Raw genomic sequence first — 25,678 nt, 5'->3', positions numbered from 1 at the left:
AATGCTAATCGTCCCCGGTAGGGCCCTTGTGGTGTGGCATTGGCTGTCCTGTCACTAACCAAGGCTGACTTCTGTCCCATGCCTGCTCCCTGCTCAGCACACACCCCTCAAAGACCCGCGGTCTGCCAGGGGAGCGGGAGCCCTCCGTTCCCACGCCGGCTCCCAAGCGCACAGAGCCGCGGCGGGAAGCGTGTTTTTCGAATTCGAGCGCTTGGACACGCCTCCGGCCCTCCTCCGTGCGCCCGCCCCGTCCATCCCCGGGCCCGCAGCGGGGCTGTGCCGCAGGTGACGGCGGCCCCGCCGGGGCGGAGCAGAGCGGGCCGAGAGCGTCCCGGGCCCCGCTCCGCTCTGCCCGGCTCGGCTCCGCAGGAAGCGCCGCCCGCGCTCCTTCCTCCTCCCGCCTCTTTCTCCTCCTCCTCCTCCGCCCGCCTGCGGTGGTGGCGGCGGCTCGGCGATGCAGCAGCACTTTTCCCTGGCTGAGTGCGACGTGGTGGGCTTCGACCTGGACCACACGCTCTGCCGGTACCACCTCCCGCAGAGCGCACGGGTGAGTGCGGGCGGCGCGGCGCGGCCGAGGGAGCCGCGGGGGGGCCCCGCTCCGCCCGCTGCCGCCGTATGCCCCGCCGAAGGCAAGCGGGGCCGGGAGCCCTCCGGCGGGGGCAGCGAGCCCGGGGCCGGCCCCAGACATCCGCGGAAGATAAGAGAATCGCAAGTGCATCTCTCACCGGGCGCTTCCTCAGCAGGCCTCTCTGCCCGAGCGGAGGGGACAGCCATGTCTCGTTCCTTGAAAATGGTTCTTCTTTCCTGGCCGTAGCGGCGCTGAGGAAAAGGTAGAGCCCGCCCGCTAAGTCCAGAGATGCTGCAGAGTGAGGAGCCCGCAGCGCTTTGGACCTTTGCGAACTTTCTGGTGCTTGTAATAAAACGCCGAGTTTAGAGGCACCCCTGACTTAGCCCTGTGGTCTCTTTCGAAGAGAATTTGCTGCCTGTGCTGTGCGTTCCCGCCCTTGTCACTTTCGTTTTTCAGCTCCCTGGTAATCTTACACTGACTCGTCCTTCTCTGTTGATTGTCCTGATCTCTCAGGACTGTGTTCTGGAGGTATCTTGTGTCGTGGATGCTCGTGGTGTCTCACTCTCCCCTTTTCTTTAGCTCCATTCACTTACAGTACATTTTGCACTGCACAGGACTCCCACGCTAATTGCAAGCTAATTTCAGAATTTGGTATAGAAACAAATGTTTATGAGCTGTCCCATTTATTAATAGGCATCCTGTGCTGAAAAAGTGCATTGATTCCCTTAGCTATGTGTGAACTTAAGTGGAGAGGCATCTTGCTTGCAAGAGAGGATTCAACAGTAACAATAAAATGTACGAGCTCTTTAATTTCTAGGTGGAAACTGTGTAACACTAGGCTTACTTTCCATATTCTTGCCATACACAAGCACATTCTTGCTGATACAAATTCTGTCTGATGGAGGCAAACATTAGACAATTGATAACTATTTTTAAAAATGCTAAGCAACCAATGAACAAAGTGGAGAAAAAATCCCAAAACTTTTACCAAAGTTGGTACACTCTTTGTCTTCTCACAGGAGACAGAGGCAGACTGACACATGCCCGTTGCATGCCTCCTTATCTCTTGGAAATAAGAAATACTTTAAAAGGCTGATAGGCCCAGCTGAAGATGTAGTTAGACAATGTTGGAATAGTAAGAACTTTCTCAGATGCTATTCATACTAAATCGAAGAGCATCTGATGTAATTAAAGAAAAAAGGCCAGGGAACAGTTTTAATGAAAGAACCACCAGAAAAAGAGAGCAATTACTATTTTTGGATAGTCTTTAAGGACATGGCAGCATCTCTGTAGAGCTTCTTGTAAAACTTTATCAGCACGGTACATTAATAAATTCCTGAGTGTCTTGCTGGGCCATTTGACCTTAAAAATAATAACTGTTTATTCAGTGATTGCCTATTTTCTTCAAAATTAATTCCTTCAAATACTTTTAAAATGCCCCTAAGGATAAATGTTTACTGATTTAGAAGCTGCTTGTTGAATCTCACTAACCACAACATTTTAAATTGAAAAAAAAAAATAAAGTAAAAAGGATGATTGGGGAGGGGGAAATAGTGACTAGCCTTTAAGTACTTACCATCTTGATATCCCAACAGTCTTGAAGCACAGGGAATGTCAAGTAGAATGTTGTAATCTGGGTCGTGGTGGACACATTGCACCAGAACTCTTGTATGTGTTCCAGTCATGACTGAAATAACCTCAGGCACTATTTCCCAGTGGAGGCAGTAGGCCAGGGCCCCTAGCTCCGTGGTTTGATTTCACTTAGGAAGCATTAACATTTGCATCTTGCCACTTTTCAGGGAAGCAGTGTCTTTGATCTCACTTAACCAATATAATAAATCAAATGTTTTTTCACTTGTAGCTGATATATGATAGTTTTGCCCAGTATCTGGTAGCAGAGAAGGGATATGACGAAGACTTGCTGACTCTAGCTCCAGACAGCTTAGACTTCTGGTGAGTACATTGAAAATAATGTCATTCCTTTATGCTGTAACTTTTTTACAAAGCTCAGAAGACAGCTTCATTTATTAGGCATGATGTTATGATTGTCAAGCCCAATGGATAAATCCAAAATTACAGTTTCAAATACTTGTTCTAAGAAGTATTTGTCATGAGATACTTCTAACATGGTATTTCAAAGAGGGAACTGGGCATCCAAGCTTGCTTTGTCTGTGCTTCCAACTGTCTGGACACAAGCCTTTTAGTCTCACTTTCTTAATGTATCATCTTTGTCTTCAACATTCTATTCAAAAGTAACCATCAGATTTTAGTAGTTTTTACCTCAACAGGTGTTGTTTTGTTTGTAAGGCAGATTAATCCCAACAGCCACGGAAAGGTGACATGCCAGGAAGTAGCCCTTGGGTGGCACGTCAGACACAAAGCCATGATGAAAAAGACTGAAACCCAAGTTCCTGCTCTGAACTCAGTGGTCTCTGAGCAGGAACTTAACTTGAATCTTGATCTTTTAACTTTATAAGGTTATTATCTAGGCCATGGGGGTGAAGACTTGAAGGCCAAATAATCATTAGATATAGATGCACACAGATTTTTATTTTTTTAATAATGTGTGTATTCTTGTGTAATGGTTCTTTACAATTCAATATTTGACTGGACAGTTTCCAGTGAGATTAATTTCAACTTCCATGAGACAAGCAATGTATCTATATCATATTTTGAGGCCTATGGTGCAAGAAATCCTTTTTTCAGCTCTAGATATCTTGGGTTTGGTCTCTCATTGAAGCAGGACGTTCATTAACATAGACCTGCAAGTCCACAGTGCTGGTAACAAGTGTGTCATTGCTTCTTGCCCAGGAGTCATTCATGAAAGGTTGACATCTGTTTGCTGCCTTCGTGGAATATATTTTTTCTTTGGGGGGCCTCATAGAGGATGAAGGTGCCATTGCTTCCTCAGTCTTGTTTATTCATTTGTATTCTAACCACTGAATTCTGAATTAATTTTTCGAAGAACCTAAGCAAATCTGGAAGATAAAGATTTATTAGGAAGAATAGCAACTCTTGCCAAGTGTCTCCAATGCTATCAACTCTTCTCCCTGTTTGTGCTGGCTAACATGGCAATGCTTCTGCTTCATGTGTTCTTAGCTTATTGAGTTGCCTCGTTTAGAGTGATATTCTACCCCTCTTTTCTGTAATAACTGGTGTAATCAGTCAAGTAATAACTAGAGGAGTTGCCACCAAAAAAAATAGAAATCCTTTAATGGAAGTCACTTAAATATCACATTTCTTAGTTTTACATGTTTAGACATGTTTAGACTGTTATATTGATTGGAGGTTATCCAACCAATCTATATAACAGTCCCTAAATTTACTGGACATGGAACTGGGTTTATTTAGTAGGATTTTGCTATGTAAGGAAAATCCAGTCCTCATTGTAATAATATGCACTTTAGTATAGAGAGGATTGTTCAAGCCTGGAAGTATTGTAAGGGTTGTGATTTGTTTGGTTTTCTGTAGCATCATAGCTACAGAAGCGCCATAGCTTCTGTAACTGCATATCACTGATAGATAAGAAGACAGTCCTCTGAAAGCATTAATTTTTTGTTTCTTCCCTAAAATTAATTTATTCTTAGTTGCAAAGGCTTGGTGTTGGACATTGAAGAAGGAAACTTCCTGAAACTTGCAGAAGATGGAACAGTTTTAAGGTAATATTGACAATAAATCTATATAGTTAAATATAAGTTGTATTATTAAATACGTTAACATTTTATCTCCTTCCTAAATGCTGTCTCTCAATTTTATAAATATTTAAAATACTTATTTCAGCATGCAATAATTTATTAGATGTAAAAGTTCAAAAACTCTGGTATTGTGGTGCTTAGTTTCTTTTAATATTACATATGGAATCTTTTGGTAATGTTTTAACATTAGCTGGTAGTAAATAATACCTCATTTTTAAAAAAAATCTGAGACTCTGAGGACACATTGAACTTGAAAGTGAATTAGTTTTTTTGGTGGCTACCAATGTACTCTTTGTCCAGTTCTGCTAAATCCTGGGCAAAGTTTTTCTTTGGATTGAGAGTAACCTGGCTTGGGGGGCAGTACTAATGACTAATACTAATGACTGGAATGACTATTTTCTTTGTGCTGTAGACATTCAAAATTCTGCAAGTTTACAACTTAAACAGTCTGAGATAAATTAGCCACAGAAACTGATACATTCACTTTCAGAATTCTGGGGGGTTTCTGCTTAAAAGCTACTTTGCTTTCAGTCGTCACTTTCAGTAAATTCTTAGTTCTTCTTTCTTGCCTTCCTTTTTTCTGTTTAATATAAAAAACCGCTATTTGGAATCAAAAATCTGAAAAGTAAATGTATCTAAAATATACCAGTCCTATTCCCATTTCTCCCTAATTTTGTTCCAGAATGAAAACCTGTGTTATTTAGAATGCAAGACAGACTCTACTCTTTTTTTTATTTCTGATAGCTGTCTGAAGGAGCTTGAAGGTGCTAAGGAAAGTCAGATCTCGTTAAAAGAAGAAAAATACTTTTGAGTCATTGCTGTGTATCCTAAAATTCATTTAATAGCATGAATTTTGGAGTACTGAATGCAGAATTCAAGATCACAGGGTATACCTCATTAGAGGGAAGAGCTGGTACAGGGTTACCTCTCTTGACATTGCTTCAAAATGCCTCTCATGCATTTGCTTCAAAATGGGACCCAGTTTGATAGTCCAAGTAGTTAATTTTTAATTCCTAAAAAGGCTACTGTGTACTTATGTATTAAAAAGCTGCTTGCAGGGCTCAAACTAGCACTTTTCTGTAGTTCTGCCCTGCATTCTGTGATGTTACCAGGCTTCAGAATGATGTATAGGCTTTCTGCACTGTGCTTTATTGTGCAGTGTATATTGATAGCTCAAGTATAGTGAGTGTCCTGACACAATTGAAAACATTCGAGCAATACAGAGTGATTGTGTTAGCAGGTGAGGCACAGTAGCTGTGCCCCCAGCCAACCAGACCTTTGTGTAGTGAGGCCTTTATCGAGAGCTGGAATGTATATGATCAAAGCTTAGTAGGTCCTGGGAAACTTCTAAGCTATAAAGAGAGTCAGTTTTAATCAGCTTGCATGCACTGTAATTCAGCTGCAGTGTGTTACTTTGCACAAGTTGTAGTTTGGATGTTTTCAACTCTCTTCTGTCTTGTTTTGATTTTTTTTTTAATAAACAATGCATTGAACAGGGCAAGCCATGGTACAAAGAGCATGACATCCGAAGAGGTCCTGGAGATTTATGGAAGGAAGGAGTGGAAGCATTTTAATACAGTCAGTGGAATGGTTTCACGCACAGGTAGCTATACTTTAGCATGTCCTCTTCTTTGAAATTGCTCTGTCCCTTCAGTGCCTTGTACTGTTAGCACAGATTTGTAAAAATACTTGAACTGGGCATTACTGGAACAGGTAAATGTATTGGGGAAGACCTGGTTTTTACGTTTTTTTAACTTCTAGTACTAGAAAGAATTCACCTTAAATTTATTTCATGGTATTTATTTTATGGTAAGACAAATGAGCTGACATTATAGGCATGTTTTGGTTATAGTGATGGGCACACGCTCTTGATGAAGTAGACTGATAAAACCAGTATCGTGATTTAACCTGAGCCAGCAACAGAGGACCATACAGCTGCTCATTCACTCCCACCCTGCCTAGGACTAGTGGGCAGGAGAATCAGAAAGAATGGTAAATCTCATGGGTTGAGAACAATTTTTAATTGAAATGAAATGTTATTATTATAAATATGCTAATAATACCAGTAATAATTATTGTAATGATAAGAAGACAGAACCTCAGAACCCAAGAGGAACAAGTGATGTACAATACAATTGCTCAATACCTGCTTACTGATATCATATCTCATTTAGGACATATCTTAAATTTTTCTTCATTGTTAACTTGTTGCCACCAGTCCCATTAGTGGAGGCCTAGGTGCAGGTGCAATGAACAAAACAAATCTAGAAACAAAACTTCTCCCCTTGCATTTCCTGTGTTTAAGATAGGAGTCGCTTTGAAGGAGCTGTGACTAGGTTTGCATTCTAGCTCAGTGTTTCCTCTCTGTTTTAGTTTGATCTTGGCAGTTAAGAGTAACACACCGGAAGTGACCACTTAAGGTGCATTTTATTATTTAATTGAGATACTTTCCTTGAGATTTTGCTGACTGCAAATGCAATACTTATTCTAAACTGCAGGTAATCTTTTGCAAAACAGAGGAAAAGAGAGGTTTCCTGAGGTTATATAGGAAATATGCTTTTCTTTTTCACTGAAACATGCACTTGATCTCTGTTGTGAATGTTAATCCCCATTTTGCTGACTTGTTCTTGAATATACCTATACAGCACAGACAAGATCATGGAAAAAAAAATCACTGGTGAAGTAATCTCACTTCTTGAAGAGAGTTAGTTGAGCATGACTGTAGTCTGAAGGGACATTTGCACCCTCCTGATATAGTTCTGTTTTCGGGACTGATGTAATAATGTGAGCACGCTTCCTCTTGAGCCAAGGCACTGTCCACAGAATGTGTGTGCAAAGGATATGAGTGTGTCAGACCTGTCCAAATGTCTGTGAACTTGAAGATGCTAAGGAAACACACTTAAACAGCAGTGTTTGCACTGCTAGGGAGGTAGATATTTTGGAAGAGTTGAAAGATACTGTCCTGAATTAAAACCCATGGTTCTCCCCCTTTTCTTTCATCTGGGCTTTTAGAATCTTAAAATACCTTACTGAAATCTCACTGCCTTCATATAGGTAAACAACTCTTAATTGCCAGTTATGACAATCACAAGTTAGCCTTTGTTAATGGAGATTGGGAAACAGATAATGCTTATTACCAGTAAAATCCAAATAGTAGCTTATATTATTATTTAAATGTAATTTTTATTTGTGATTAAGGTATACAATACAGGGGTGTTTAAAGTATATTTTTAAATTCTTTTTTCCAGCTAAATACTATTTGTATGATAATTATTTTGACCTACCAGGAGCTCTCTTGTGTGCAAGGGTTGTGGACAGCTTAGATCAGGTAAGAACTGGATTGTTTGAAGATTATCTATTATCTTTTTCCTCCACCACCACATCTCTTGCATGCATTATTAAATGAATACAAATTGGGTATTGAACAGCATCAAGGTCTTTTTCTCATTTGGACTATTCCATGTTGGGCTTACTGTATTAAAGTTGTCTCTGACAATAATTGTGAGCCACATGGCATGTTCAAAATAAAAGTTCTTCCACCAGAGGGCACAAATAACTAGGATACTAATGGAAATGTTCTGTTTCCTCAAGTTTACCCTGTGGTATGCACAATGTAGTTCTTAAAGTCTCCTTTAATTATGCTTGATTGTACTTGAAATAAATATAGTTTAACTTTCCTGAATTATACAATTTGCAAGTTGTTAAAGAGTGAATGAAACTTCATTTCATCCTTTTTTAAGCTTGTTTTTGTCCTAAATACATTGATCTCTGTATACAGATATAAATACACCTCTGGCATAGTATCTTTTAAATTGTTTTTTCATCTGATAAACAGTAAATTAAATTCTTAAGGTGGAAAATATAATTGCTTGAACCTTTTTCAGTGCTTTTCAGGTGGATAGAATGTCCTAAAATCTGCTTGTGAAATTTAGTGATAATTGTTGTGTTGTGTAAAAGGTTTTACTGTTTAACTGGCCTGCAGCTGGAGGTAGGAGAGGCGTCTCATAGAGTAACTGTGTTTGTGTTAAAAGAGTACTGAGGTAATCTTCTGGCCAAAGCGCTGCAGGCCTGAAAATTGTCAGGATTTAACCTTGTCTGCAGAGTGAAAATACAAGCTGTGAGATGAGTGTCTGGGTCTCATTGGATATTAGGTGGCTTGCTGCTTTAGCCTTCACTCCAAAATAGCATGCTGAGTAGATTGCTGCCTAAGTCCAAGTGCTGCGTGAAGAGTTAGCTAAAACTAGCTTATCAGGAAAGCATGCAGGACAGGTGCTCGGTAAGACTCTTAATTTTCTGCCTGATTAATCTCCTCCCCCTAAGCTGTTCACAGCTTAGAAACCTGTTGCAGTTGTGACACCTGTATTGTGTTTACTTTATATTTAATTTAGACTCAGCACAAATCACCCACTTATTAAGAGAGAAAGCTCATAGCATGTGTGTAGTAAGCTTTCACATCCAGTTACTAGTTCACAGGCTGGAGCGCTGACCCGGGACCAGTGCCATGTTCAGCCAGAGGGAATTAAACCCATGCTGTTTCTCCGGAGAGCCACGAGAAGTGGGTCATGCAACCTCTTTATCTCCTAGCAGCTCTCAAGTATTTTATTGGATGTCAGCCCTGTTTCAACAGGAGGGCTACAGTAATTCCCTGGAAGGTTAGCATCAGCCAGTTGAGAAAGATGCAAGGCAAGAGGTGGTCGGCCTCTCCAGCCCATAACTTATGCCTGCAAAATGCTGCATCCTAAGGATTAGAAACCATCTCATTTTCTTCTTCCTCATTTCTGAAAGAAAGTAGAGCCTTCTGTGTCCTGTTCTGTGAGCCTGCTTACAAAGTGATATTTTGTTACCATTTCCACACAACATTATGGATTCAGAAAAGCTTTCTACTGGAAGTAGATGCAAGAATTACTAGCTTTGAGTTCGAAATGGGTTTGGACATGAGTTGGATGCTGGACAACCCTGCACTGTTAAAAATGTATCTGTTTTTCTGTGGTCAGAGCCAGAATTCTTACGTGTTTTCTTATGTGACAAAGCATGGGAGCTTCTTAGTGTTCTTGATCTTCACACTGATGAGTTAAACAAAACAATGTTTTGCCTTGATGGTTCAACTAATAAAATCATATTTTGTATTCACACCAAAATCATGGTGTACTGGATGGCCATGCATAGTTTTCTCTCTGTTTTTTGGAAGTGGTCCATTTTCCTTTATGGCTTGTATGCAATGGCTGAAGATCTGCAAGAAATTAGTTTAAGTTATTTTAGTCTCCTCTGAGTTCAAATATTTTGAAGGAAGTATACCCAGTTTTAAACTAGTATCCATCTGTCCTCAAAACAGCACTCTGAGGAGCTTTTGGTTCAGTTCACTGATTTTTTTTTTTAAGAGAAACAAGCAAAAACCCCAAAACTCCAAACTAAGGGTTAAGTCAGCCACATAGAGTGTGAGGGGAGAAGGCAGTTCAATCTTTCTGTCTTGAGAAGAGTGCTAACTTAGGCTACTTGCATTGCCACTAGATAGATGGTCCCCAGTATCTTCTGTACATAGCTTTGAATAATCACCCTTGATTAGCATCCTTGGCTAGCTGAAGCTGACATATGAAACCTTTTCTCTTTATTAGCTCTTTTATGTATTTCTGTGGCAGTTAGCTATAGGAATGGATTAAAAAAAACTTCTGAAAGCCACAGCACCATATTTCCTGCTCTTAACCTGTAGAGCTGATGGATGATAAACAAACTATGCTTGTCAGTTATGCACAAAAGACCTTGTTTGTGTGACTTGCTGATTGTGAAAGTAAAGGCAGACTGTTCTCTGGAAGCCTCCATGACAAGTTTGGACTGAAATAGCAGTTTACTTCAGTATATATAAGCTACATAGTTTTGGTTTTTGTTTGGCACTGATAAGGGTTTGGGCTTGGAGGTTTTTTTCAGTTTCTGAATGTTTCCCTCTCTACAAAACACTTAATGCTTACAAAATGGCTCATTATTCAGGTATCAGTGCAGGTATTAATACACAGAGGGCAGCAGTGCCCTGAAACTGCTAACAGTTGCCTTGAAATTTTTCCTGATACAGACATGGAAGGCCTGTAACAGCATTACAGAAATACTTTCCATGACACATAAACTCAAAGACTATACCACCTGCTTTACTGCTGCCAAATTAATGTGTAACTGAGCACCTCTTACAGGATATAATCTACAGAGCTAATCCTCTGCTCTGTAATACTGGCTAGCTGTGTAATTGCATCTGTTTCATTCATCACTACTAAAATTTGTGGTGTCTGAAAGTGCTGTGGGGCTCAGCTGATTGAGGTTTTCCTCTCTCATGTGAGAGGCTGAAGGGGAAGCTGAGGTCAACTGGAGCTCTGCTGTTCATGGGAAGCTTTCTAGGAATGGCAAGAGACTGTTGACAAGCCTGGATCACCTTCCCCTGTTCTTCTGCCAGAGCTGGGGTTTGGCAGTCTTCAGAGCACAATGCCCTGAAGTGCTGCTCAGTCAGGCTTCTGGATGAATATTTTATACTGTGTTTGGGGTAGGGTTCTTGTCAGAAGGGCATTTCCTCTAAATTGTAGCAAAGGGATTTGCCAGTTCTTAAGGTGGAAGGTGATATGAATGCCAGGCATATTGATATTGTCAACATGCTAATTAAGTTCAGTATCTGCAGCCCTGGGCATTTCTTTTTCCCAAATGTCAGTGGGATGCGATGCTCATTCTGTAAGTTGCTGTTATAGCTGATGCCCCTTTTGGCTGTAATGTTTTAGAGTTCCTCACAAATATTCAGCATTTCTCCTTTTCCCTCCCTCCTCCCATCACAACCCTCTGAGAGACATAACTTGTCTGCAGTTACCCCAGTTAATCTGGGGGCTACTGAATCCTGATGTCCTGAATCCTGCTGTCTTAAGACTGTCTTACTCCATATAATTTTGTTAATTCAGGGCTTTTCTGTCACTGTTTTAATATGAAAGCTTGTAATAGCTGATACTTCATATAATGACTAGGTTCCTTTTGACACTTACAGCATGATGGTCAGAAAAAATATGACTTCTGGAAGGACATGGTGGCTGCTATCCAACATAATTATAAAATATCAGCTTTTAAAGGTAAGTGGGCTCACTGAAGACTCACTATTACAGCTGAAAATATTACATGTGCTTACTGGAGCAAATACGTTTGCAAGTACACTGTAGGCTATTCAGCACAGCTTTTACTTTTCAAGTTTATAAATAGTTGTATAGTAAACACATGTTTTCTCTGGAATAAAACATCTTTATCTTAACTATTTCAGTTTCATTTCACTGCTTTGATAACTTTAATAACATTTCTGAGGTGCTATTTCACTCAATATTTCAATTTTTATTGCTATTTCAACTCCATTTAGAAGGACAAATGGTTTCTTACTGTGATTGATATGGTAATGTGGACATCCTTGAACTGTGTTTTGAATCTGTTCCTTATGATCTTGTAATGATATATAAAATCCAAAATGAATTGGGGAAAGAAATTAAAGTACTAATATTTGATGGTTATCTTTAGTGCTCTAGCTTTGATTAGAATTCCTCATGTAGTATTGACACAATAGAGAGGTTTTGAACTTCCTAACATTTGCAGAGGATCATTTTATAATAACAGTGTTTCTACACCCAAAACCAACACTGTAATAGTGTAATATAAATTAGAGTTGGAAAACATCTTGTATACTGTTCAGCAAGAAATTATTTTCCTTCCTTCACAGACGTAACTTCAAAGTTACTCTCAGGCATATAAATAATAAGTTGATAATAAAGGCTAACCATTGTTTGTGCATGCAGTTAATTGAAATTATTTTTAACAATATTTCTTGTAAAATGCTTTTATGCAGCTCAGTTCTGAATTCTGCACTACTGTTAAAATTACCTTGGTTGATGCAACATTGACTAGACACAAGGTGTAGTTTGGACTTTCTTAAAACTCACTTTTTTTTCACCACAACTGTCCCACTTGCTGTACTAAATTGACAAAATTGTTTCAGAGAGATTCCAAGCAAAAATAGAAATTGATATCAGCATGCAAATGGTAAAAATCAGCAAGATATTCCCAAACTGCTTTGTTTGTTGTTGTTGCTGCGTTTCCATTGAAGCTTAGAGTGTGATTGGTGGTTATGAATTTCCCTGGGAACTCATATGTACACAAAATAAATATATCCTTTCTTTTCCACTGATACAAAATCAACACTAATCAACTGTAATAATTTCTTTAGAATTTTTGTTAATTCTTTTCTTCAAACCGTGACAGCTCTTTTTTTTAAAAGGTGGATTATGCAACAAAAAGCATAATTTGTAAAAGTGTTCTTTGGAAATTAATGAGATCCAAAAAAAAGCCTAAACTTGGAAGTCATACAAGTAATTGCTCAGTTTTATTTATATGTGTCTGCTTTTGTGTGCACTTGGACATATATGTTTATACCTATCAATCAGGTACCTATTACTATATGTAAATCTGGAATCTGCAAACAAAATTTGCAATATGACTTCATCCTTTCTAGCTTCTGTCTGAGGCACATGCATGCATAAGAGTTTTAAAAGTACAGGAAAGTGTAGTAAGTAATAGGAACATGTTTTCTTGGATAAAGCTCAGTGATATCAGTGAAACAATACAGATTATATGCACTACTCAAGTATTGTAATACATGAAAGTGATATACTCTGTCATGTGTCACTATGAAAGGCTTCACAGTGGTTTTATTTTCCATTAAATAATAAAGTCCAGTAGCTAAAGCACTGAACAGGGAGTCAGAAGAATCAGAGATATTTTCTTCCTGTATCACTTACCAGTGATACTCCCTTGGAGCATCTCTTTTTGCTTCAGATCCCTCTGTGATACAAGAATCACTAATCTACTAATCTATTACTGCTGACAAAGTGATTTTCTTTTCCTCAATTTCACATCTCACGTAACTTCCTGAGGAAACTCTCAAACCTGGATCCCAACATCTACAGACCAGGATGCCGCAGTGTCTATCATAGCCCAGAATCTGGCCTGAAAACCACAGCCTTTTGACTTAACTCCATGTCTTGAAGAGGTTTTAGCCCTTCAGAGAAAAGCAGTGCTCATTAACAGTTAGTCAAGGTAAAATTTCAAAGGCAAACTTATTAAGTGGTCAGTTGAGGGGACGCAAAGTTCCCAACTAGAAACGCCGTCCTAGCGGTGCCATTGTCCGTGGCGGAGCAGAACGACTGACCGCTTTATTTTTTGAAATCCACCGAGTGTTTGCAGTTCACTTTGATTTGTTGTCAGTATGCCCTTGTGTCTCTATGTCCCTTCTCTTTTTCACAGGATTTTTTTTGATCATAATCAGGTGTCTGATGGATTTTGCTTTTCATTGTCTTAGCTATGGTAATTGCCTTAGATAATTGCCCTATGATATTGTTTTTGGATGGCTCTTTCAGATAGGCATGATTGTCCTGACTCAGCTTGATGAAGAGTATTAACCCACTTTTCTCCTTGTAAAGAAGTGAAGAACTGAGGCTTGAAAAAGGAAGGAGGTTCCCAAATAGTCTTGCATTAATTTAGACATTCCGTCGTGAAAAATAACTCAAGAAAGAAAAATCTATGAAACAATACTATGAGAAAAGTATGGTGTCAGATAGCAATGAACACAGATATTTGAAATGTGGTCATTTCTTACCTAGTAATACCTGCAAGAGAGCTGTCTGAAATTGAAATCCCAGCTAAGCATTACATTACTCGAGAATGCATTTTATTCTCAATACTTTTTTTTATTACTGGAATAGTTTGTGACTGTAAGGTGATTAACATTACCTTGACTGTGTTGGATTTAGTGGATGTTTTATAGATAGTAATGAAGAGCAATTTTAAAGAAAACATCATGGGCCAATGTATTTTACACTGTCAAGCTATGCAGATGTATTATGGAATCAAAGTGTGGTCTTGAGAGTATTAGTAAGAGCTTGAAGTACTGTATAATTATTTCCTTGTGAAAAATTTTAGATTTGATTAATTTTTTGACAGAAAAATCAATAGCTTTTTAAGGGAAATGTTGCCAAATATAACTTCTTAAAGCAGAATTTTGTAACATTGCTTATCTTAACAGCTACTTTCTCTCCAGAAGACTTACCTTTCCCTGTAATTTTCCTAACACTTCTGGAAACTGTAGCCTCTGTGGCTGTATAGTTAAAATTATATATTTGTAATATTTTCAATCAGTTTATAAGATTATATTTAATTTTGAAAGTAAAAAATCATGGCTGGTGTGGCAGCAGACTTTGTAAATTGCCCATAACAAGGCTTCTTAGGATACATGTTTTTTGATCACAAGTTTTATGGTCTTGGCAGAACATAACGAATCTAGATGTCTGTGATATGTATGTTTTATCTTTAATACGCAGCTTCAGATATAAGAAACAAAAAGCAAAGGTGCTTTTCAGGCCGAAGGAAAAACAATCTTGTGCAAAATATTAGTAGTTTCTAATGTTGGTGTAGCAGTAGTGAGATATCTTTATTTGTCTCAATTGTGAAAACTGCACCAAAGAAGCAAGTGAAAAGTAAATTTGTTACATTTCTTTGCTGTGTTTTCCAAGTAAATACAGAAGGGATTGTTTGGGTGCTTCATGTTTTTGGTCACTTAAGGCTTCAGAAATTTCAGTACTTCTTTAGAAATGATTTTTTACTATAACAGGCTCTTAAGTTTTCATTTGAATCTCATGTTGGATTTTCATTCCTTTAATATCCAAGATGCAGAAGAAATAGTGGTTTTGGAAGGGTTTTATCTTTAGATAGATTGCTGATCTTCTTGTGGAGAAAGTATTAAAAAACAAACTTAAAAATCTTACAGACCTTCTCAAGGTCCCCTCTAAAATGAAAATCCAAAGCTAAAATCAAAGTATAAGTTGTGCTTTTGCTGCAGTTTGCTGTATCATCTCTAGCTTTTCAATTTTAAGAGTTGCTCTCTTAGTGACTTATTATCTGAGACTTTATATGAAAAGACTTAAAAAACCAGGCATGAGATTCCAAGCTGTAGCCTTATTTGTAGTCCCACATGTTCAAGGAGCAAAGACATAAAGTACAAAACCTGATTTAAAGTGGATGGATGGGATGGATGGATGGATGGTAAGGGCTAGTGAACTATGCTTTTAAGAATGCTGTCTGGGCCCAGTTTCTTCTAAGTTAATTGGAATCACAGGTCAGTGTGATCCTGAGCTGCTGAGCACCAAGTATCTCCAACAGTTTCAAGCATGTGCTTTGGCATAGATTTCATATGTGAACTAATGAAGCCTACTACGTAGTAATATTTTCCAGCTTCCATATCCAGTCCCTCTATTTGTTTCTGAAACAAAAGTTCCAAGTTGATAGAGTGGATGGGCAGGCAGCAGGATGTGTTATGTTTCAATACTGGGAAGTGCTGTTGAACTATTGTTCATTTATTATTTTACTGAGTTACAGCCTAAATCACAGGTTTCCTTATCAAGCAGCACTTAAAAAGAGGAAGTAAAAAATTCTTAAAGTTACTTTCATGGTAGGTCTTTACAGTTTCCAAAACATTATATAGCTTTGCTAATGATGGGTCAACCATCAGCAAAAGGTATCCTAGCTGTTTTATTAATTCTGGTGTATTATCAAGTATTAAGGATATTGCTGATTTCAAATGTACACAACATAACAAGCCTCAAGTTCTGCTTTCGTGTGGAAATGGTAATATCACAAAAATTTTAAACATAGGCCTGCATACTTTCAGTGCAAGGGTATTGAAAGCTTCTGTTTAAAAAAAAAGCTAACTGTAGTAGATTTAAGGGTTCATAAGGTTTTGATGTAATGATGCTTTTAGCATATGAATGGCAACTGTCATTGGAAGAAATGTGTGATCAAACTGTAAAAGTTTCATAATTCATAAGCTGACTTTTCATAGTAGCATAACAAATGGATGAAATAACTACATTTTGTGAGACATGTTTGTATGGTAAATATGGTTATATCTACTGACTAATTAGTGCCATCATCTGATAAATTTACCAAATAAGTAAAACATATTCATCACGCTATTGTATTTTAAAGGAATGAACTGCTCAGGAAAAATTGGTTTTGGGGTGGTAAAGCTGTTCTGTTTTGTGTCTGCATACTTGTGAAGATATGTTTTTAAGGTTTGGTCAATGTTGTTTTATGGTACTCTGGATGTTACAGAATATTAGGACATTTAAAAATACTGAGCTGGTTTGTTGCATCAATGTGCATTAAAGAAAGCCAAGTGGATTCAAATCTGGTTGCTTTTTCATATTGTGAAAATTTAGATCTTCAGTAACATGTAATAATTTGTAAATTCACCTTTCTCTAAGGTAGTTATTGATTAATAAGAAGAGTAGAACTAAATGAAAACTGTGATTATGATATGGACTCTGTTAGAGTTGTCATTCTTGTCTTTTGTTGGATAGCTTAAAAATGAAGCTGGATTTAGAATGCTCCTGAAGTGTATTGTCCAGCTGTTGAGCTGACTGTGGTGTATTTGTGACCATTTACTTAGAATAAAATGCCTTCAGTTAATTTAAGTATAGTGAAGTATGATCTAACATCCTTTATTGTGTTATGAGGTGTGATAGTTAGAAATTCTCATTTTCCTTTTAAAAGAAACAAAAAGGAAAAAAAGACAGAGACTGGTGCATTATATTAATTCATAAAATTTTTATGTTGCATTCAGTCAGACAATCATCATTCAAAACAATTTTTAATGACAGTTCTCTAAAAACATACAATATTATTCTACTACATTTGAACCACTCTCTTCCACTTTCTCACTCCTTCCTCCATTCCTGTTGCAACACTGATGTTGCATGACCTGCTAAGGACAAATCAGAGCAGTACCTGGTTAACATGGTCTGAAGGAGAGTGTGTCAGGACAGGGTAAGTGGGATATTAGATGTGAGCAAACAGGAAACCTGAGAAAGAAGAGTGAACATAGTCAGAAGAGTAAAGACCATTAGATTCTGAATTGGGCAGTTGGAGCCATACTTGGTCATTCTCCATGAGATCGATGACAGCACTGCCAGAAGCCTGGTCAAGGTATCCTTTCTTGTACTCATCATAGGTGTACATAAGTGGGGAACCATTTTTGTAGAGTGCAACCCAAACATTTGTTCCTTTTGCATGTACATGGTAGGAGAAATAGTACAGTCCAGGGGTCCTGCAGGTGAAGATTCCTGTTCTGGGGTCATAGTGTTGCTGCCTATTGTACAAGATTTTATCAAATTTGATGGGGACAGTTGCTGCAGGGTAGGCTTTTGAGAGTATGACACTGAAAGCAGATACTGGCATCCCTGTCAGAGCTTGGTTTACTCCTCCTTTTATGAAAGATATCCCTGATAGGTCCCGAGACTCTCCTGCTTTAACATAGCCTTCAGGGATTACAGCTTGGCCAGGGGGACCAGGAGGACCTGGGGGGCCAGGCACGCCAGGCTCACCATTGCTGCCTTTAGGACCGGGGGGTCCAGGTGGTCCCATGGGTCCACTCAAGCCTTTTGTGGAAATGCCTGCGGGGCCTGGCAGTCCTGGTGCTCCTGGCTCGCCCTTTGCACCAGGGGCTCCTGGCAGGCCAGGGGGGCCGATAGGACCCCTGATCCCAGGTATTCCTGAAGGCCCTCTGGGGCCTGGCTCACCGTTGGTCCCTGGCACTCCCTTGGCTCCTTGTGGACCCATCGGACCAGGCAGCCCAGGTAGCCCAGCAGGACCTGTATCACCCTTTGGGCCTGGGAGACCTGGGTGTCCCTTAGGACCAGCAAGACCCTGCTCACCTGGGTATCCTGGTTTTCCCTCTAATCCTGGGAGGCCTCGTTCCCCCTTGGCCCCTGGGAATCCTGGGTGGCCTGCAGGGCCCATGTCACCTTTGGGCCCAGGTAGGCCATTCTCACCAGGCAAACCTTTGAGTCCATGAGGGCCCATGTTCCCTGGTGGCCCGACTGGCCCTGGTTCTCCTGGCACACCAGCTGGACCTTGGTCTCCTTTAGGTCCTGGAAGGCCAGGAGGACCTTCAGGCCCTCTGTGTCCCTTCATCCCTGGCAGTCCTGGCTTTCCAAAACCTGGGAGTCCTGGGGATCCAGGCAGCCCTGCAGGTCCAGGATGTCCCTTGGCTCCAGGGATACCTGCTGCTCCTGGTGGTCCCATTGGCCCAGGCTTGCCAATGCCAACTTCTCCAGGTTCACCTGGGAGACCCTGAGGACCTGGGAGACCAACTGCTCCAGGTGCACCTGGAAAACCTCGGTCACCTTTCAGACCTGGCTGACCTGGCAGGCCATTTTCACCAGGCTTCCCTATCCCAGCAGGACCAGGGGGGCCCCTGGGTCCCTGTGGGCCTGGAAGACCCCTGCCACCTGGGCGGCCTGGAATTCCGAATCCGTTTTCTCCCTTTTGTCCATTTATACCTGGGATACCTGGCTCTCCCTTCTCACCAGGGGGTCCCCTTGGCCCCTGAGCTCCTGGAGGGCCTTGTGGTCCTGGCTTGCCGGGGACAGTCAGTCCTGCAGGGCCGGGAGTGCCGGGAGGCCCTTGTGGCCCTCTTGCTCCTGGGAGTCCAGCAGGTCCAGGTTCTCCTTTCTCACCACTTAGTCCTCTTGCTCCTGGCTTTCCTGGTAGACCTGGCACTCCTGGCTTTCCAACTGCAGAGAACCCGGGTGGTCCTGGAGGACCAGGGGGGCCTTGGGGACCTGGACTTCCAAACCCTGGCTTTCCTGCAGGACCTGGTTGTCCTCTTGGTCCAGCAGGGCCTGGGGGACCGGGGGGTCCTTGTTCCCCCCTTACCTGCACACCTGTAAGAGAGAGGAAACCAGATCAACCAGGGCATCTACAACATATTTGCAGGCAATGTAGCATGGTGGTAAAATGCATGAAGGGTTAATTTAACTTCAACTTCATGGAAGTCAAGTTTCAGCTGCTGTATTTGTCACTGAGAACCTGACATTCAAAGTAAAAGTGTTTCACAGCCCTTACAAGTAACAAGTGCAAATTTGTTGGAAATGTGAGATATAAGGCCCCTAGATTTTTTTTTTTTTTTGCTTCAATACATTCAGGATCATGAAAGAACTTAAAAAGTGCTGTGCAAGTAGATGCAGACTATTAAGGAAAAAACAACCCAGACAGACAAGTAACAGATTGAGCAGGTCATCAGACTTGATGAGTAAAATCAGAGGAAGCTGTCTGTCTGCAGGTGCAGCAGCTTTTCGGAAACAACTTGTTGCTCCATTTAAGTAGTGAGAGTTTTGTTCTTCCCTGCCCCCTATTTTCAAAAGTGGCCCAGGGCACTAGTTCTTTTGTAAATATATGAATGTTATATTTTCAGATATTGTCTGTCATAAAAATTTCAGACTTTTGTCTGTCATAAAAATTTCACTCAGTGGCAAGGTCACAGCTGATAATTCATTTTACTGCTGTCACAATTCTGGCATTGTTATGGAGTTTTTTAATACTACTTCATTTTCTTAGTTACCAAAACAGCAGGTGGAGCCACTTAACCAAATGTCACAAATAGAGGAATAAGCAAACAAGCTTACTGCTTAGTTTGTGTGTGCTTGGGAGGAGCCTTTAGCTTTATGTTGAAATTGGCATGCTAATTTGTTGGACATTACATTTAAGTTTAACAAGTTTAACACAGATACTGTGAGGCTACTTCACTAGTCTCACACTACAAGTGGCAGCATTTTAGAATAAAATGGCATATCTGTAATGGATGTTAATTTAAGTCATTTTAAAAATAAAAACTGAAGGATACAAAAAGAGCCTGAATTCTGTTTTTTATATGGCAACATGTTCTATTGAATGCTTATTTAGAAAGTATTATAAATTGATCAACAATTGCATCAGCTACAATTTTTCCTTTCAGTCTCCCACAAAAAGACCAGTGTTACATATATGTACACATGAAAGTTTGTATATATATAATATATATAAAGTTTGTATATATATTATATACATATGTACATATGTATAATATTATATTATATACATTATGTATATATATGTATATATATATTATATACAATGGCTGTTTGGCTGTCTCTTAGATAATAAACTGTATTTTCCAATATGTGGATAGTTTTGTTGAACCAAAAGTGAGGTGAAGGAGGAAACTATTCTTCTACATATTGTTGGGAGTTTTTAAATAATAGAGGTATGCTTATGAAATACATTTGATTTCGGTTTATTGTATCGGGAAGGTTGCCTTCTTCCTGTATTGACCGGGAAATTGTTCTTGTCTAGAAAGTGCAGAGAGTGCATTTTCTTTTCTGCTGATGCATAAAATCAGCACAAATGCATATCAACTTATTTTGCACATCTTGCTATCTCATCATTCTTAAGGCCATGAAAAGGAAGATAGGTGTTAAAATCCTACACATAGAAACAAGCATGGCCTGTGATTTATATATGATATATTGACCAATTTTTTTGGTGGCAAATTGTATCAGACTTTAGCTCAGGGTGTATCTCCTTATTACTTTTACCATATTTTAGATGCAAATATCAGTCCTAGGTTCACAGAGTAGTGGGTTCTGCCAATTTTGCATAAGATGTTAAAGGCATTGTCAGCACTCATGTTGTTACAGCGATTTTCTGTGAGCTGTATTGTTCTAAAGTTGTACTGCTTTTAGATTAAAATTGTAATCTTAATTGTGCTGTCTAAAAACAATGGTTATTCCTCTGAGGAAAGGACTGTTAAATTTATTAATGAAGTAGAATTTATACCAAGAACGTTGAAGTATTGATTGGTTGCTCTTTTACATGTCTCAGCACATAACTTGATGCAAAATTGCTTTACATTCTCTAGTGCCATCAAACCCCATATACATGTTGAATTAAATATGTAGACTTTAACATAACCTGCAGTAACGGCTTATTTAAGCATTGCTGAATAGTGAGACTTCATTCAATTATTATTTTCCACTTGGCCTTTTCAAATATTTCAAGCCAAAGAGATACTGGTTAAAAAGCTATGTTCTGGAGAGCTGTCAAGACCAAGATTTTTTAAACAATTTCACCAAACTAGATGAAGCCTTTGATAGGCTTTGGTTGCCAACAGAAATTGTGTGGTCTGTTTTATGTTGTCCTGACTCACCAGTTTGGGTTTAGACTGAAATTTCAGTTCCAGGCTGCTTTTTGACAAAGCTATACAAAGCAAAAAGATAATTTATTGGTAGTTATATCTATAGAAGTCAGTGTTTGGTGATCAAATTGGAAAAGTAAGCTATGATGAAAAGCTTGCCATTGATACTTCAGATACTTGCAAATGGAACAACTCACTAGAAAAAAGCTGGATTCATTTGGTTCTGTAGGCTCCTGTTTTATTCTTCCAAGAACATCTCAGATTAGGAGTGATAATCTCCAGCAGTCTTCTCTTTTTAAATTCTTTTAAAAACTCTCTATAGGATGCTTGTTTTCCAGACTCAGGAATTAACAGTCCTTCTGCAATGCTTGCTCACCAAATCAAAATCTGTCAAGCACTTGTGAATGACTGGACTCGCATGTCTGTAAAAATGTAGGCTGTTCCTGCTATTGAGGTCTAGTATATAGTCTTCTGTTACATTTCCTGAATTGAGAACATTTTGTACTTCTCAGGTTTTGATATAATCATTCTCATTCTAAATATGAATTATCACTCACATTAGATTCTGTGTTTGTATACAAAGTGAAAATTTAACTCAGGACAATTCATTTCCCCCTTTCACACTATTTTCTGTCTACCCTGATTCCTGCTTAATTTGTTGCTGGTTCCCCCCTTCCCAAATGTTTTCTATACAGGGGGAAAGAAGAACCACTATTAGGAGAAGTGAGTGAAGTATGGTAGAGAATAGCCAAGTAAATATTATACTTCACTTAAAAATAGTATAAATATGTAAATTATTCTGAGTAAAGTTATGGAAAAACACAAGAAAAGTTAAGGAGGAAGGAGATGAAGCATTAAACTCAGTGAGAATTTTTGTTGTATCTGCATGTACCTAAATTTGATCCAGGAGTCTTAGGGTTCCAGGAAGTCCTTGTGCTGAATAAGACAAGGGATGAAACTATGACAATATTTTGGTACAGCCTGGGAGAGTATTTTGGGGGTAAGGTTCCCAGCCATACTCACTTGTTTCTCACTGCGGGGATTCTTGGAGCCTGTGGGTTGGAGCTGATTGGTATGGGGCCAGTGCTGACCCCAGCTGGTAGGAGACCAGAGTTTCTTTGGGCTCCATGTGTGCTGCTCATGATCAGACAGTCCATAGGATCTGTCTGCAGAACTATTCTGAATCAAGACCCCTGAATTAAGGTAGTGTGGATGCAATGCCCTGAGCAGTAATTCTGCATTCCAGATTTGCCCATGTCCTTTTTCTGGTGAAGAGAAGCTTATTTGCTAATGCTGTTTCCTGAGCCACTCATTCAGTTTCCTTATTTCCACCCAAGTGTGATTACTACAACTAAAAGTGGATGGGATACAGCAAAAAAAGAAATCTAGTTTGAATAGCCTGATTATGTCTGAAAGAAAATAATGCTATTCTCAGGGGGTAAGGTAGGATGTTTACAAGGAAGATTCACTATTAATTTTAGTGATGACAATTTTGAATAGTCATTATGGATCAGAGGCTTTGAGTTCAAGTTTTTTAAAGAAGATATTGGCCTAAGCATGGAAAAATAAAACAGAACTCAAATAGTTTCAAACATTAGGGATAGCCACCTGTTCATCTTAAAGAGACAGAGAGCATAACCAGAAATAAGATGAAACAATGTAGCATTGCAGTTATGTATTGCCTGTCCAAGCTGCCATAAGATTGATTTATGCAATGAAGAGGGTTTTTAAAAATACACAAAAGCTAGAATTGTTATATTACTATGTGCTTATCCTGATAATTAAAGCATAAGCTTAAATCACTCATGAAAAACTATATAGAAGTTTGTGATATGTTTATACAACTATATATAATTTTATTTTGTCTTTCTAGGCCTTAAATGGGTCTTCATTTGCCCATATGTATCATATATGTTTGAATTCACACCTAAGGTCTGTTTATGTGTACAGATAACATGACAAAATATGTAAAAATTCTTCCTGAATGTAGGTAGGTTTTAGGTGACAGGTCTGTTGCTAGAAACCCCAGTGCTGAATCAAGAAATTAATAATTAGTATGTTGTACATCATTATGTACACAATAATGCTATGTTACTCCCACTATTGAAGCAGAGATCTGGAGCTTTGTTTCTGCTCTATATGCCTTTGGTGTTTATTGTGTAAAACATTTGTCTGGCAGGTGTGCATCTTTGTCAGTAGGAGGCAACTCCAGAGCCACTGTAAATTCTTTCTGCAGTGATAAAATCATTTCAATAAACCTAAATTGTTAGTGAAATTTGAGAATCAGTAATATAAGCAAAGAGCCTTTGTTCATGTATTGAACCTCTAGGAATAATTGTTTTAGTTTATTATGAAAAAATAGTAAACTTACCTTGACTCTTTACATTGTATGGGAGAAAATGTGGCCCCTTGATGCTGGATTGTTTCTGATATCGCTCAGAAAAATATCCATCACCACCATGGACAATGTTCAGACAAAACAGCAGCAGTAAAGATACTTGTAAATGCATCTTTCCAAATTTGTTCTGTGTTAGAAAAGGTAGAGAAAGTTTGTTGTAAAGAAAAGCTGTTTAGCTCTGGTTTTGGAGATGAGTTTTCTTAAATTATTGGTATTAAAAGTAACAATATTTTGTGCTTACTTCCATCTGCTTTCACTAGTTTTGAAAAATGCTCTAAGAAAAAGGGAATCAGCATTGCTATCACTTTGAATGATGGAACTGTTGCATAGATAGAGGCAATAGTCTCACTCTTAGGAAAAGAATAATTTTGATTGGAATGCAGCCTATTCAAGACAACAGTATACATAAAGAGTGACTATTTTAACTAGACCTCCAAAGTAAGTTCAGGAGCTCCATATACCAAAACTCCTGAAAAGAAGAAAAGTTTTTAGTGAAAATACATAAACACTTCCATGATCTTACTACCTCTGTCTAATGCTGTAGCAAATTAAGGATGAAGTCCTAGTTCCTTCAGCATCAGTGGCAAAAATCTCACTAAGGTTGAAACCTAGTTTTTACCTGTAGTCTTACAAAGAGCCCCAGTGGTATGAGGATGCTGTCACTGACCCTTAAATATCAACCCTCTTCCCTCCCCAGACAGAAAACAGGCGTCCTGAAAAAGTTACCTTCAAAACCAAAGAGAATAAAATGAAATGGTGACATACCAAAATGTTGTGGAGCTCCAATGCAGAGTGGTAGAGGAGTGAATCCTCCTCTGCTAAGGAGGAGTTCTGCCACTGGTGAGTGAGCAGAAGCTGATGATTTCAAGTGCCACCCTTGAGTATTTATCTGGTTTTCCCCTTAGTTGGGTGACTGCTGGACATAAGCTCCTCCCCCCAAAATCTGTAAGCAGTAATTACCTGTGTGTGTATAAGTGTGTTTTTTAGGGGTGGGGGAGAGCTATTTTGGGCAGTCATCCTAGATTCTCTTAAGGGTTTTTTTTTGTTCGGTTTTTTTCTCATTATTTTATTGGATTTCTTATTATTTATGAGATTGTATTGCTCATAACTTGTTTTTCCTAAAATTTTATGGCCCCTCTATTTTAAGAATTGATACAGGTAACACTGGGAAAAATAATGACCTAGTAAGTAAGGTTAGTAATTCCAAGTGTTCATTTAAATTTCTCTGTAAATGTTTTAAGGAAAGACCTATACATTTTGAGCTTTGGTGAGCTGTTACTTTCAGGAGTAACCCCACTAAAGCTTGTAGAGACCATTTATGTGAGTAACTAAAGACTACTTATGCGAGTAATTGTTCACTGGGATACAAGTGAAGAATTTCAAATCAATTAAGGTGTTAATAATGGAGTTGTCAGAGAACCTGATTACTTTTAGGCAGTTATTTTAGGAAATTATCTTCATGTTATATCTCTAGACTTATGTTTTCATGTTTGAGGTATACTACCACATATGGAATGCAAGTGATGTTTCTGTATTATGAAATCTTGAAATGTGAGTTCACGTACAGAATGAAAACTTCATTGTGTCCAGTTGTAACAAATGTACTGAATTCCACCCTGCTTTATTTTGCAAATGTTAACACAGGGGGGTTTCAGTTTAGTAAATTTAAACTGATGCTGGTTTTAGTGTTGGTGGATCAAACCTGGTTATAGTTTTAGCTCTTTAAGAGATTTTGTTGAACTGGTTTTGCTTAATGGACTGTACCCACAGACTGCAACTTCTTTTGTTTTTTAATAAATCTTACAGTGATTCAGCATCACTTTATTGAAGTTCAGTCCTAAATAGGCAGTAACTCTCAGTCCTTGAATTGTTTGTGACTCTGAATAATCTTTTAAAACTGAAGGTTAAAGTAAGAGGCAAGAAACAAGTTTTCTGATTAAGAGTGAAACTGT

General features: G+C 39.0%; 2 protein-coding genes across 2 annotated transcripts in view; one reads left to right on the top strand and one right to left on the bottom strand.

The window, feature by feature from the left end:
- Positions 1-266: 266 nt before the first annotated feature.
- NT5DC1 (5'-nucleotidase domain containing 1) overlaps positions 267-25,678 on the top strand; it is a 126,255-nt gene continuing 100,843 nt past the window's right edge. Inside the window, exons 1-6 of the mRNA XM_030944955.1 lie at positions 267-547; positions 2,430-2,521; positions 4,156-4,227; positions 5,760-5,866; positions 7,512-7,591; positions 11,273-11,354. Of these exons, the coding sequence (XP_030800815.1) occupies positions 455-547; positions 2,430-2,521; positions 4,156-4,227; positions 5,760-5,866; positions 7,512-7,591; positions 11,273-11,354 (526 nt within the window). The 5' untranslated portion in view covers positions 267-454. The remainder of the gene's footprint in view (positions 548-2,429; positions 2,522-4,155; positions 4,228-5,759; positions 5,867-7,511; positions 7,592-11,272; positions 11,355-25,678) is intronic.
- Positions 16,904-23,865, bottom strand: COL10A1 (collagen type X alpha 1 chain). The gene is made up of 2 exons (XM_030944968.1): positions 23,700-23,865; positions 16,904-19,040 (listed from the first exon to the last, which is right to left on the bottom strand). The coding sequence occupies exons 1-2, from the start codon at positions 23,836-23,838 to the stop codon at positions 17,155-17,157; spliced, it is 2,025 nt and encodes a 674-aa protein (XP_030800828.1). The 5' UTR covers positions 23,839-23,865; the 3' UTR covers positions 16,904-17,154.

This window comes from Camarhynchus parvulus, chromosome 3, assembly GCF_901933205.1.
Source record: "Camarhynchus parvulus chromosome 3, STF_HiC, whole genome shotgun sequence".
Taxonomy (NCBI): Eukaryota; Metazoa; Chordata; class Aves; order Passeriformes; family Thraupidae; genus Camarhynchus; species Camarhynchus parvulus.
Note: the sequence above shows the minus strand (reverse complement) of the source record. Positions and strands in the feature narration are given on the sequence as shown.